The sequence below is a fragment of the Lates calcarifer genome, linkage group LG11, assembly GCF_001640805.2.
Source record: "Lates calcarifer isolate ASB-BC8 linkage group LG11, TLL_Latcal_v3, whole genome shotgun sequence".
In the NCBI taxonomy this organism is placed as follows: domain Eukaryota; kingdom Metazoa; phylum Chordata; class Actinopteri; family Centropomidae; genus Lates; species Lates calcarifer.
In genome coordinates this window covers 901,777-917,252 of record NC_066843.1, presented here as the reverse complement: position 1 = coordinate 917,252, position 15,476 = coordinate 901,777, and the positions used below count along the sequence as shown (strand labels likewise).

The 15,476-nt window shown below is 36.3% G+C and overlaps 1 protein-coding gene across 1 annotated transcript; it reads left to right on the top strand.

Annotated features, from left to right (window-relative positions):
- Positions 1–89: 89 nt before the first annotated feature.
- On the top strand, positions 90–8,554 carry LOC108877947 (ceramide synthase-like). The gene is given in 7 exon segments (XM_018668212.2): positions 90–680; positions 1,288–1,371; positions 2,646–2,664; positions 2,666–2,884; positions 3,266–3,361; positions 3,548–3,657; positions 4,258–8,554. Coding segments are annotated over 7 exon segments (879 nt in total). The 5' UTR covers positions 90–555; the 3' UTR covers positions 4,484–8,554.
- The last annotated feature ends 6,922 nt before the right edge of the window (positions 8,555–15,476 follow it).

Genomic DNA, 15,476 nt, shown 5'->3' with positions numbered 1-15,476 from the left:
AAATCTGTGGGTTTAAGGTTTTATTTGTGTGAGCAGTTAGCACATAAAACCAACAGCAAACTAATATATTTATATAAACGCCTGATTGGCTGAGTGCACATTATGATGGGATTCCTACAGATTCCTACATCCCAGCAGCTCCCAGTAAAAGTCATTGCACTTTGCCTCTGCTGTTGCAGTACCTGACTTTACCTGCAGGTGTCACTGTTTCACATCACATTAAACAGTTCATTCATGGTTCTGACATCAACTCTGCCTGTTTCAGGATCAGTAAACTCAGAGTTAACAGAGCCAGTTCATGTTGTACAGGTCCGGATCCAGGTCCAGGTCCCTGTATGAGTCCACAGATGAGTTTGTCCCTCCTCCTTCTGACAGGTGGCAGCAGGAGGCTCCACCCTCCTGATCCTCCTCCTCTGAGCTCCTACAAACCTGTCTTCATTTAACACTGCAGCTCATCCAGAGAGAGTGTGTGAGAGGAAATCTACACACACACATTAACACACACACACACACACACACATTAAACACACAGACTCACAGGTGAACCCAGCAGACATGTCGGCCCTCGTCCTCATCGGCGCCGGCTCCGTCTTCTTCCCTGGACTCTTCCTGTTGTCCAAACTGACTCTGAGACACATGATGGGATGGAGGGAGGGCGACGCTGCTGTCGTATCCACACGGTAAGAAACACACACACACACACACACACACACACACACCAGAAGTTCACCTGCGTTTCTGTTTTCTTACATTTATCGATCAGTTATTGAAGAAACTAAATGTCAGATGTATTGATCATTAAAGGAATCAGTGTGTTTGAAATTCAGAATTAAAGTCTGTGGTCTGTTGTCATAAGCTATTGATCGCTGTAGTGATACTGTTCAGTGTTCACCTGCATCAGAAACAGAGCTAAGAATCAGTCTTCATGACTCGGACTCGGCATGGACACATCTTTGGTGACTTGGACTCAAACGCTGGAGACTCGAGACTCAGTTCTACTTTGACTTGACTCTGACTCTTCTTGGACTTGGACTTGGACTGGACTCTGATTCGACTCAGACTCATCTTTACTGACCTGGTCTCAGACTCGAACACTGGGGATTTCAGACTTGACTCAGTCTTGACTTGGACTCTTGTTTGGTCACTTGGACTCAAACACAGGACACTCCAAACTCAATTTAGACTGGTTCTTAGCGACTTGGACTTGACTCAAGACTGAACTCAGACTCGTCCTTAGTGACTCAGACTTTTTCTCAGTTGTTGAACATTTTGTTCCTGTTGTCTCAGCCTGGTGTCGTCCGTCCAGTCCATCATGGCCACAGCAGCCGGTTGTATCATCGTCTCCTCCTGCAGAGACGTCATGGAGGACAGGTGACGACTAAATGTCTCTTTGTATCCACCTCACACCTTCATTTTTAATCTTTCATCCATTCTTCCTCCTTTTCTTTCACCTGTTAGAAACAGCCACTTCATCCCTCTGCTCTGATACACCAGACTCCATTGACAAAAACAGTGATTTAACCAGGAGCTGCTGGAATACCACTGCCTCCATCTGTTAGTGTGTCTGTGTTACTGTGAGACTTTCAGTGGTGGAAGAAGTAATCAGATACTTTACTGAAGTAAAAGTACCACACAGTAACACAGACACACTAACAGATGGAGGCAGCAGCTCCCTGTTTCGTGCTCTGTAAAATTCCTGTTTTTGTCAATGGAGCCTGGTATTGATTTATAGAAAATTTTCTGGTTAAAAAAGATTATCCTGTAAGCAGGACTTTTACTTGTAATGGAGTATTCTTACATGAATGTATTTGTACTTAAGTAAACAATGAATGAAATACTTCCTGCACCAGTTCAGGCTGAGTTTTGCAGCAGCGACAGAGTCAGAGTCTCTGGTGTGATTTGATAAACAAATGCAGCTCAGACACAAACTCCTGTTCGCTTTGACTGGGAAATGAAGGAGCTGACACAGGAAACCTGGGATCTACTGCCACAGCGCCTCACCCCTCTGTCATCTGTCTCACATTGTCATCTTCATCATTTCATTTCCCATCATGCTCAGCGTGCAGGGATTAGAGTCTTAGAGACTGAAATAGCTCTGCTGCTGCTGCTCGGCTCAGGAGGCGAATTAGACTCAGATTGTTAATTAGATTACAAACCCACACCGAGGTTTGGTTCATTCACAAGTCAGCATTGTTGACATTAATATATTTCAATAGAAGCTACAGAGACAGAGCTTCTTATTAAAGAGGTCAAGATCCTTTTAGTTTAACCAGAAACATCTCTATATATCTCTACCAGACTCCATAGAGAAAAACAGGGATTTAACCAGGAGCTGCTGGAATACCACTGCCTCCATCTGTTAGTGTGTCTGTGTTACTGTGTGGTACTTTTACTGCAGTAAAGTATCTGATTACTTCTTCCACCACTGAAAGTCACACAGTAACACAGACACACTAACAGATGGAGGCAGTGGTATTCCAGCAGCTCCTGGTTAAATCCCTGTTTTTGCTCTATGGAGTCTGGTAGTGATATATAGAGATGTTTCTGATTAAACTAAAAGGATCTGACTCTTTAATAAAAGCCTCTGATCCTCCAGCAGCTCCTGTCCTGCTCTGTAAAATTAGTCTTTCCTTTCACCTCCCTAGACACTGGCTGACCGACTCCTTACATCCTGTTCGCCACGCCTTACTTTGCCTACGACATCTACGCCATGTTCCTGTGTCACTGGCACAAGCTGCAGGTCAAAGGTCACGAGGAGGAGGAGGAGGGGAAGCGTGGGGATGTCAGGTCGGTGGGAGCTGCTGTGGTGGGTTACCTGCGCAGAGAGATCCTCATGGTGCTGCATCACATCTTCATGGTGGCCTTCTGCTTCCCTGCTTCACTGGTAACTATGGCAACAACGACCCCTCACCTTTGTTCTAGCGCCACCCTCAGGACTACCTTTACATTTTTAGCACCAAGATTAGTTCTTTCATCTGTATCTTGTTTGTTGTGTCTGTAGAGTGCTGGTACAGTCCATCGCTCCTTTGGCTCTAACTGTTGATTCTTGGGGCCAAAATATCAAGGAGTTGTTTTATAGTAACACTAAAAAGCTCTGTCTCTGTAGGAATCCACCCACAAACATGGGAAAATAAGACCCAGATTCAAATGTATAGAGTTTATACCAGAGCCACATTTTGTCTGTTTGCATTTAAAACACTACGATATGGTCGCTGAGTTTGGTTCCTCAGCCTTGTGTGTTTCTTTTGTGTCTGTGTGTTATTAGGTGTGGAGGCAGGGTAAAGGTGATTATTTCCAGGGCGTTTTGTTTCTGCCGGAGCTCAGCACACCGTTCGTCTGTCTGGGGAAGGTCCTGATCCAGGTAATCCAAACAGCCCCTTTTACCTGTAAAACTGATACATACACTGGCTCTCACCTGTAAAAGCTGGGCTTCCTGTTGGAGCCTGAATTCAGCCTGATTGTTTCAGTGTCTCCTGATCTGCTTTTAAAAGAATTACAACGTGTATGTTAACACTGAAGACGTTTTCCTCTGCTTTCATGTCTTCAGTATCAGAAACAACACACGCTGCTACACAAAGTGAACGGCGTCCTCATGCTGCTCTCCTTCTTCATCTGTCGGGTCTTACTCTTCCCTTACCTGTACTACGCCTACAGCAGGTAACTGCACCCACTGTAAACAAGGATATTTAGAAGGAGGTCACGGTTTTCAGTAACAATTATTACTATTTAACCTTAAAGTCTTAGCCCTGAACACCTGTTGTTGCTGTATGTAACTTTGGCGAGCAGGTTTGATCTCCCTCTAACTGAATGAATTTAGTGTACAAGATAATGTCAGAGTCTTATTTCATCAGGGTGATGACGACTCTATGCTGATGATACTGTCATTAACATTGGTGTTGAGGATGATGATGATGATAGCTCATCTCTGATATCCAGCCAGGAAACTTAAGAAAATATCAAGAATAGGAAGCAGAGTTTGGTGTAGTTTGTTAAAGCCACAGCACTTTTGAACAGTTGAATTAGAATGACTTTTTCAGAACGTTCTAAAGTGTTGACATTAAAATCAAATATTAACAACTGAGGTGTTCTTCAGCTAGAGTATATATTTGTTTTGAAGTTGTCTAAACTCTGAAAGAGCAGCTATAATGAGCGTCCAGGTGACGTCACTCCATCTTCTGATTTAACGCAGTGTCAGTTACTTATTTGAGGGAACAGAACTCCATACAAATGTCTCAGTTGGTTTGTTTTGTTTTTCAGGTACGCCTCCATCCCGGTGTACTTGGTTCCCCTCGTGGCCCCGTGGCAGTGTAACCTGGGGGCCGCTCTGCTCTGGCCCCTGCAGCTTTACTGGTTCACACTGATCTGCAGAGGAGCCCTCCGCCAGTTCACAAGGCACTCAAACTCACCATCAAAGACTTTTAAACCTTACCACGACTGCTGCCCGAGTAACGGCCGAACGCCCCAACACACAGACGAACACTGACACTGACGTTTAAAGACAAACAAAATGTCTGATGGGGCGACTGCAGCCAAAACATGAGCCAAAACTAAAGGGACAAACAACTGACTGAAGCGTTTCTCCTCAAGAGGAGCTCAGTAAGGTGTTGTCCTCTGAAGCTCTGACCTGTGGCAACAAAGTGATGGACAACGAGCAAGATTTTTCCCTTTGAGAGCAGGATCCACAGCACAAAATAAAAGTATATCTGAGGATGAAACGTGAAAATAAATTTCTGGGATTCATTTCAGGACTGAACACTGAGGGAGCAACATGCAACAGACTGAACAACAATCAGATGGTTTAACTCAAACTGTTTATTTCAGACATGTGTCAACCCCTCCACCAGGTGTCACTAATGTGTTTTTCTTGTGATTTCCTTGTGATTGGAAGGTCTCTGCACCTGGGCCAGATGTGCTTGTCACAGTTCTTGAGACGGGTTGTGACAGACACAGATTCCTCTAAACGTCTCAAGACCAGTTCAGTCCAGAGCATCAGTGTGTTGTTGTTATTGTCGTATTCAACTGAGTGTAATTAACCTTATTGAATCTACTTTAAATATGTTGTTGCTGGCTACACAGATAATTAAAACCTTGCTGGAGCATGGCAACAGCAGTTGTTGTCTTGTCAGTTTTCAGTTTTTCCCTTTGGCAGCTGACTGGAACCACCTTTGTCGCAAATAATGTGCAAAATTAGATTAATTTCGACCAATCAGAAGCGGTTGATTGCTGGTTGGCCGGCGTGTGTCATCATTGAGCGTGATATGTGACATCACTGACTGTGACCTGCGCAGCGCAGAGCGGCAGAGAAACAGAGTCGGAAGACGAATGAAAATATTGAGCAAAACTAACATTTGGGTCGTCGTTTTGTCTGTAACAGTGAGAAACATATTTCCTGAAAAGGTCACCAAGTTCTGGAGCTGTTTTTGTTGAACAGTGAATGAGGCTGGATGCTGAGTACAACACGGCGAAGGTAAGGCTAATGAGCTCACTGATTAACGGCGAGCATTAGCTTTAGCTTTAGCCTTCTCTTTAAATTATAACCTTTGGCTGTATTTCCATTTTCAGTCATTTTTAATCGTGCCTGTTTGTGTTTCTGTGACTAAAGCGTCTCTAACTGAAGATGTGGATGGATGATAACACTGTGTTAGTCTATTTACAACTCTTTGTGGGTTTGTTGTGTCTCTGGTCTCTTTGTAGACATGTTTTGTCTCTTTGTGGCCAGTTTGTGTCTTTGTGGTCTTCTTCCATCGTTTTGTCGTCGTTTTTTTCGTCTCTTTGTGGTGGTTTAGCTGTGTTTGTTTTGTGTCTTTTTGTGGATTTTGTCTCTACCTCTGTTTGTTTTACATGTATTTATGGTCAGTTTTTTGTCTCTGTGGTTGTGTGGTCAACCACCTGGTCATTCCCCCACTGTTTAAGTTTTAGTGGTGAAGGGTTTGTATTATTAGATTTGATTAGTTCTTTCATTCGTTTTTCAGTTGTTCTTGTGTTTTCCAATATTGAAACACAAGCATAAGTACTGTGGTCATTTATTCAAGTGTCATGTTTTCAGAGGTGTTAAATTACACATTGAAATTAATGTCATAAATGAGTTTGATCTGAATCACTGTAGCTTCAAACAGCAGGTTGCAGAGCTGGTTTATACTGAACTGAAGGTGGAACAGCTTGAATGAAGTGTAAGCATTGATGCAGTGATGTGTTCATTGACTGAAGGACCTGAAAGCTATATGTTGTACAGCTAAAGTGATGTGTTCACTGACTGTTGGACATGACAAGTTATTTACCAGTACCCAAACTCTGACACACTGAAGTGTTGATTTTAGTTTGGTGTTCAACTCTACAGTCAGTGTTTCCAAGGTTCTGTCACTTCCCTCATGTGTTAAAATCTGGTTTTCATTTTAACATCCTACTACACTATAATATTTTCATCAAATTTTTGACACCGTACTATAACTGTCATAACTGACATTTTTGATGCCGCACTGTAGAGTGACATTTTTTGGACACATTTTTGGTGCCTAAATAATGACGCTTCTTCATGCCTTGCTATATTATGATGTTTTTGATGTCTTTTGATGCCATACTATTTTTACTCTAAGTCATCAAAAATGGTCCAAAAATGTCATAGTAAAGTAAGTCATCAATAAATGTCATAGTCAAGTAAGGCGTCAAAAAACATCAAAAAATGTCTTAAAATAGCAAAACGTCAAAAAAGGTTAAAAAATGTCATAGTATAGTAAGGTGTCAAAAAATGGTCAAAAAATGTCATAATATAGTAAGGCGTCAAAAATCATTAAAAAATGTCATAGTATAGTATGGCATCAAAAATGATAAAAAATGTCTTAAAATAGTAAGGCGTCAAAAATGTGAAAAAAATGCCATAGTATAGTAAGGCGTCAAAAAAAAAAACAAAAAATGTCATAGTATAGTAAGGCGTCAAAAATGTGACAAAAATGTCATAATATAGCAAGACATCAAAAATGGTCAAAAAATGTCATAGTATAGTAAGGTGTCAAAAATCATCAAAAAATGTCATAGTATAGTAAGGTGTCAAAAATGGTCAAAAAATGTCATAGTATAGTAAGATGTCAAAAAACATCAAAAAATGTCATAGTATAGTATGGCATCAAAAATGATAAAAAATGTCTTAAAATAGTAAGGCGTCAAAAATGATCAAAAAATGTCATAGTATAGTAAGGTGTCAAAAACGGTCAAAAAATGTCATAGTATAGTAAGGTGTCAAAAATCATCAAAAAATGTCATAGTATAGTAAGGCGTCAAAAAATGTCATAGTATAGAATGGCGTCAAAAATCATCAAAAAATGTAATAGTATTGTATGGCCTCAAAAATTATCAAAAAATGTCATAGTATAGTAAGGCATCAAAAATCATCAAAAAATGTCATAGTATAGTATGGCATCAAAAATTATAAAAAATGTCTTAAAATAGTAAAGCGTCAAAAATGTGAAAAAAATGTCATAGTATGGTAAGGCGTCAAAAATGTGACAAAAATGTCATAGTATAGTATGGCGTCAAAAATCATCAAAAAATGTCATAGTATAATAAGGCGTCAAAAAATGTCTTAAAATAGTAAAGCGTCAAAAAAGGTAAAAAAAAATGTCATAGTATAGTAAGGCGTCAAAAATGTGAAAAAAATGTCTTAATATAGTAAAGTGTCAAAAATGTCATAGTATAGTAAGATGTCAAAAAATGTCATATTATAGTAAGGTGTCAAAAACGGTCAAAAAATGTCATAGTATAGTAAGGTGTCAAAAACAGTCAAAAAATGTCATAGTATAGTAAGGCGACAAAAATGGGAAAAAAATGTCATAGAATAGTACGGCGTCAAAAATCATCAAAAAATGTCATAGTATAGTATGGCGTCAAAAATCACCAAAAAATGTCATAGTATAGTAAGGCGTCAAAAATGTGAAAAAAATGTCTTAAAATAATAAATTGTCAAAAAACATCAAAAAATGTCATATTATAGTAAGGTGTCAAAAACGGTCAAAAAATGTCATAGTATAGTAAGGTGTCAAAAATGTGACAAAAATGTCATAGTATAGTAAGATGTCAAAAAACATCAAAAAATGTCATATTATAGTAAGGTGTCAAAAATGGTCAAAAAATGTCATAGTATAGTATGGCGTCAAAAATCATCCAAAAATGTCATAGTATAATAAGGTGTCAAAAAACATCAAAAAATATCTTAAAATAGTAAAGCGTCAAAAAAGGTAAAAAAATGTCACAGTATTGTAAGGCGTCAAAAAACATCAAAAAATGTCATAGTATAGTAAGGGTAGGTTTGGACAGTTTCTATGATTAACATGATTTGTTTCTGCAAGAGGAGAAGACTACATCACTTGAAGAGGACAACAAAAGTAGTCACATGGTTACATGTTCTTAAAGATGTTTGGAGATGTATAAGACAAGCATATCCTCCTATGTGCTCATCACTGTATTAAATGTTGTGTGAGAAAACAAACTGTCTCCAAGTGGTCAAACATCTGTCATTATCTTTGCTGTGGTTTGTTAAATAGAACAGAATCAATAAATGTTTGTGGCTTAAATTTTGGGTTGAGTTTCTTTGTTTTAAAAATAATATCACAAATTTTGTAATGCATAAATGAAAACTATTCTCTACTTGCAGTTTGCAATTAAAATGTATAACCCTAAATGTTTAACCCTAGCCTTTGGCTAAAAGTCATAACCCTAACCCTACAAGTGGTCAAATGCTGTAACCCTAACCCTAACCCTAACCCTATCCTGTAGCTAGAAGTCATAACCCTAACCCTAGCCTACAGTTAAAAGTCATAACCCTAACCCTAGCCTACAGTTAAAAGTCATAACCCTAACCCTAACCCTAACCCTACAAGTGGTCAAATGCTGTAACCCTAACCCTAACCCTAACCCTAACCCTAACTAGAAGTCATAGCCCTAACCCTAACCCTAACCCTAGCCTATAGTTAAAAGTCATAACCCTAACCCTACAAGTGGTCAAATGCTGTAACCCTAACCCTAACCCTAACCCTAGCCTCTAGCTAGAAGTCATAACCCTAACCCTAGCCTACAGTTAAAAGTCATAACCCTAACCCTAGCCTTTGGCTAAAAGCCATAATCCTAACCCTACAAGTGGTCAAATGCTGTAACCCTAACCCTAACCCTAACCCTAGCCTCTAGCTAGAAGTCATAACCCTAACCCTAGCCTACAGTTAAAAGTCATAACCCTAACCCTAGCCTTTGGCTAAAAGCCATAATCCTAACCCTACAAGTGGTCAAATGCTGTAACCCTAACCCTAACCCTAACCCTAGCCTCTAGCTAGAAGTCATAACCCTAACCCTAGCCTACAGTTAAAAGTCATAACCCTAACCCTAGCCTGTAACTAGAAGTCATAACCCTAACCCTAACCCTAACCCTAGCCTCTAGCTAGAAGTCATACCCCTAACCCTAGCCTGTAACTAAAAGTCATAACCCTAACCCTAGCCTTTGGCTAAAAGCCATAATCCTAACCCTACAAGTGGTCAAATGCTGTAACCCTAACCCTAACCCTAACCCTATCCTGTAGCTAGAAGTCATAACCCTAACCCTAGCCTACAGTTAAAAGTCATAACCCTAACCCTAGCCTGTAACTAGAAGTCATAACCCTAACCCTAACCCTAACCCTAGCCTGTAACTAGAAGTCATAACCCTAACCCTAACCCTAACCCTAGCCTATAGTTAAAAGTCATAACCCTAACCCTACAAGTGGTCAAATGCTGTAACCCTAACCCTAACCCTAACCCTAGCCTTTGGTTAAGAAGCCATAACCCTAACCCTAGCCTTTGGCTAAAAGTCATAACCCTAACCCTACAAGTGGTCAAATGCTGTAACCCTAACCCTAACCCTAACCCTATCCTGTAGCTAGAAGTCATACCCCTAACCCTAGCCTGTAACTAAAAGTCATAACCCTAACCCTAGCCTTTGGCTAAAAGTCATAACCCTAACCCTACAAGTGGTCAAATGCTGTAACCCTAACCCTAACCCTAACCCTATCCTGTAGCTAGAAGTCATAACCCTAACCCTAGCCTACAGTTAAAAGTCATAACCCTAACCCTAGCCTGTAACTAGAAGTCATAACCCTAACCCTAACCCTAACCCTAGCCTGTAACTAGAAGTCATAACCCTAACCCTAGCCTACAGTTAAAAGTTATAACCCTAACCCTAGCCTTTGGTTAGAAGTCATAACCCTAACCCTAGCCTTTGGCTAAAAGCCGTAACCCTAACCCTAACCTCTGGCTAAAAGTCATAACCCTAACCCTACAAATGGTTAAATGCTGTAACCCTAATCCTAACCTCTGGTTACAGGTGGCCTCTGGCTAAAAACAATCACTTTCGTACATTAAAACAGACCAGCAAAATATTCATTGTTCATTAGTATTTATTTGAGTACAAGTGAGGTAATCCTTTATTAGTACCACAGTGGCATGATATAAACAAGACAAGATATATAACAAAATAAAATTGTAGTATAAACAGTATGAACAGGATTATGTACACAGTAATAGCTTAGATTTGTGTATTGATATTTCAGTTTGAAATAGCAAAATACCAAAATAAAATGACAAAGGTGTCAGAAATGGTCAGAAAATACCATAGTATGGTAAGACATAAAAAACTGTCAAAAAATGTTCTAATACTGTAAGGAGTCAAACATTTTCATAGTATAGTAAGACATCAAAACATGAAAAAATGTCATAGTATAGTAAGGTGACAAAAAACATCAAAAAATATCATAGTATAGTAAGATGTCAAAAATGGTCAAAAAATGTCATAGTATAGTAAGGCAACAAAAAACATCAAAAAATATCATAGTATAGTAAGTTGTCAAAAATTATCAAAAAATTTCATAATATAGTAAGGCATCAAAAATGGTCAAAAAATGTCATAGTAAAGTAACATGTCAAAAATGGTAAAAAAAATGTCATAGTATAGTAAGGCGTCAAAAATGATCAAAAGATGTCATAGTATAGTAAGGCGACAAAAATGTGAAAAAAATGTAATAGTATAGTAAGGCGACAAAAATGTGACAAAAATGTCATAGTATAGTAAGGTGTCAAAAACGGTAAAAAAAAATGTCATAGTATAGTAAGGTGACAAAAATGTGAAAAAATGTCATAATATAGTAAGATGTCAAAAAATATCAAAAAATGTCATAGTATAGTAAGGTGTCAAAAATGGTCAAAAAATGTCATAGTACAGTAAGGTGTCAAAAACGGTCAAAAAATGTCATAGTACAGTATGGCGTCAAAAATGTGACAAAAATGTCATAGTATAGTAAGGCGACAAAAATGGTCAAAAAATGTCATAGTATAGTAAGGCGACAAAAAACATCAAAAAATGTCATAGTATAGTAAGTTGTCAAAAATTATCAAAAAATTTCATATTATAGTAAGGCGTCAAAAATGTGAAAAAAAATGTCATAGTATAGTAAGGTGTCAAAAATGGTCAAAAAATGTCATAGTACAGTATGGCATCAAAAATATGAAAAAAATGTCATAGTATAGTAAGGTGTCAAAAATGGTCAAAAAATGTCATAGTACAGTATGGCATCAAAAATATGAAAAAAATGTCATTGTATAGTAAGGTGTCAAAAATGGTAAAAAAATGTCATAGTATAGTATGGCGTTAAAAATGTGACAAAAATGTCATAGTATAGTAAGATGTCAAAAAACATCAAAAAATGTCATAGTATAGTAACATGTCAAAAATGGTGAAAAAATGTCATAGTATAGTAAGGTGTCAAGAACGGTCAAAAAATGTCATAGTACAGTATGGCGTCAAAAATGTGACAAAAATGTCATAGTATAGTAAGGTGTCAAAAATTTGAAAAAAATGTCATAGTATAGTAATGTGTCAAAAACGGTAAAAAAATGTCATAGTATAGTATGGCGTCAAAAATGTGACAAAAATGTCATAGTATAGTAAGGCGTCAAAAATGTGACAAAAATGTCATAGTATAGTAAGGTGTCAAAAACGGTAAAAAAAAATGTCATAGTATAGTAAGGTGACAAAAATGTGAAAAAATGTCATAATATAGTAAGATGTCAAAAAATATCAAAAAATGTCATAGTATAGTAAGGTGTCAAAAATGGTCAAAAAATGTCATAGTACAGTAAGGTGTCAAAAACGGTCAAAAAATGTCATAGTACAGTATGGCGTCAAAAATGTGACAAAAATGTCATAGTATAGTAAGGCGACAAAAATGTGAAAAAAATGTCATAGTATAGTAAGGCGACAAAAAACATCAAAAAATGTCATAGTATAGTAAGTTGTCAAAAATTATCAAAAAATTTCATATTATAGTAAGGCGTCAAAAATGTGAAAAAAAATGTCATAGTATAGTAAGGTGTCAAAAATGGTCAAAAAATGTCATAGTACAGTATGGCATCAAAAATATGAAAAAAATGTCATAGTATAGTAAGGTGTCAAAAATGGTCAAAAAATGTCATAGTACAGTATGGCATCAAAAATATGAAAAAAATGTCATTGTATAGTAAGGTGTCAAAAATGGTAAAAAAATGTCATAGTATAGTATGGCGTTAAAAATGTGACAAAAATGTCATAGTATTGTAAGGTGTCAAAAATTTGAAAAAAATGTCATAGTATAGTATGGCGTTAAAAATGTGACAAAAATGTCATAGTATAGTAAGATGTCAAAAAACATCAAAAAATGTCATAGTATAGTAACATGTCAAAAATGGTGAAAAAATGTCATAGTATAGTAAGGTGTCAAGAACGGTCAAAAAATGTCATAGTACAGTATGGCGTCAAAAATGTGACAAAAATGTCATAGTATAGTAAGGTGTCAAAAATTTGAAAAAAATGTCATAGTATAGTAATGTGTCAAAAACGGTAAAAAAATGTCATAGTATAGTATGGCGTCAAAAATGTGACAAAAATGTCATAGTATAGTAAGGCGTCAAAAAATGTCATAGTATAGTAACATGTCAAAAATGGTCAAAAAATGTCATAGTATAGTAAGGCGTCAAAAATGTGACAAAAATGTCATAGTATAGTAAGGTGTCAAAAACGGTCAAAAAATGTCATAGTATAGTAAAGCGACAAAAATGTGAAAAAAATGTCATAGTATAGTAAGGTGTCAAAAATATGAAAAAAATGTCATAGTATAGTAAGGCGACAAAAATGTGAAAAAAATGTCATAGTATAGTAAGGTGTCAAAAATTTGAAAAAAATGTCATAGTATAGTAAGGTGTCAAAAATGGTCAAAAAATGTCATAATATTGTAAGGCGTCAAAAATTTGAAAAAAATGTCATAGTATAGTAAGGCGTCAAAATTGTGACAAAAATGTCATAGAATAGTAAGGTGTCAAAAATGGTCAAAAAATGTCATAGTATAGTAAGGCGTCAAAAATGTGAAAAAAATGTCATAGTATAATAAGATGTCAAAAAAACATCAAAAAATGTCATAGTATAGTAAGGTGTCAAAAATATGAAAAAAATGTCATAGTATAGTAAGGCGACAAAAATGTGAAAAAAATGTCATAGTATAGTAAGGTGTCAAAAATTTGAAAAAAATGTCATAGTATAGTAAGGTGTCAAAAATGGTCAAAAAATGTCATAGTACAGTATGGCGTCAAAAATGTGACAAAAATGTCATAGTATAGTAAGGCGACAAAAATGTGAAAAAAATGTCATAGTATAGTAAGGTGTCAAAAATATGAAAAAAATGTCATAGTATAGTAAGGCGACAAAAATGTGAAAAAAATGTCATAGTATAGTAAGGTGTCAAAAATTTGAAAAAAATGTCATAGTATAGTAAGGTGTCAAAAATGTGACAAAAATGTTATAGAATAGTAAGGCGTCAAAAAACATAAAAAAATGCCATAGTATAGTAAGGCGTCAAAAATGTCATAGTATAGTAAGGTGTCAAAAACGGTCAAAAAATGTCATAGTATAGTAAGGCGTCAAAAATGTGACAAAAATGTCATAGTATAGTAAGGCGTCAAAAAACATCAAAAAATGTCATAGTATAGTAAGGCGTCAAAAATGTGACAAAAATGTCATAGTATAGTAAGGTGTCAAAAATGTGACAAAAATGTCATAGTATAGTAAAGCGACAAAAATGTGACAAAAATGTCATAGTATAGTAAGGTGTCAAAAATATGAAAAAAATGTCATAGTATAGTAAGGCGACAAAAATGTGAAAAAAATGTCATAGTATAGTAAGGTGTCAAAAATTTGAAAAAAATGTCATAGTACAGTATGGCGTCAAAATTGTGACAAAAATGTCATAGAATAGTAAGGTGTCAAAAACGGTCAAAAAATGTCATAGTATAGTAAGGCGACAAAAATGTGAAAAAAATGTCATAGTATAGTAAGGTGTCAAAAATATGAAAAAAATGTCATAGTATAGTAAGGCGACAAAAATGTGAAAAAAATGTCATAGTATAGTAAGGTGTCAAAAATTTGAAAAAAATGTCATAGTACAGTATGGCGTCAAAATTGTGACAAAAATGTCATAGAATAGTAAGGTGTCAAAAACGGTCAAAAAATGTCATAGTATAGTAAGCGTCAAAAATGGTCAAAAAATGTCATAGTATAATAAGGCGTCAAAAATGGTCAAAAAATGTCATAGTATAGTAAGGTGTCAAAAACGGCCAAAAAATGTCAGAGTATAGTATGGCGTCAAAAATGGTCAAAAAATGTCATAGTATAGTAAGGCGTCAAAAATGTGAAAAAAATGTCATAGTATAGTAAGGTGTCAAAAATGGTCAAAAAATGTCATAATATTGTAAGGCGTCAAAAATTTGAAAAAAATGTCATAGTATAGTAAGGTGTCAAAAACGGTCAAAAAATGTCATAGTACAGTATGGCGTCAAAATTGTGACAAAAATGTCATAGAATAGTAAGGTGTCAAAAACGGTCAAAAAATGTCATAGTATAGTAAGGCGTCAAAAATGGTCAAAAAATGTCATAGTATAATAAGCGTCAAAAATGGTCAAAAATGTCATAGTATAGTAAGGTGTCAAAAAGGCCAAAAAATGTCAGAGTGTAGTATGGCGTCAAAAATGGTCAAAAAATGTCATAGTATAGTAAGGCGTCAAAAATATGAAAAAAATGTCATAGTATAGTATGGCGTCAAAAATGTGACAAAAATGTCATAGTATAGTAAGGCGACAAAAATGGTCAAAAAAATGTCATAGTATAGTAAGGCGTCAAAAATGTGACAAAATGTCATAGTGTAAGGCGTCAAAAAAAAATGTCATAGTATAGTATGTCAAAAATGTCATAGTATAGTAAGGCGTCAAAGAAAAAATGTCATAGTATAGTAAGGTGTAAAAACAAAAATGTCATAGTATAGTATGGCGTCAAAAAATGGTCAAAAAATGTCATAGTATAGTAAGGCGTCAAAAACGGCCAAAAAATGTCATAGTATAGTAAGGTGTGAAAAATGGTCAAAAAATGTCATAGTATAGTAAGG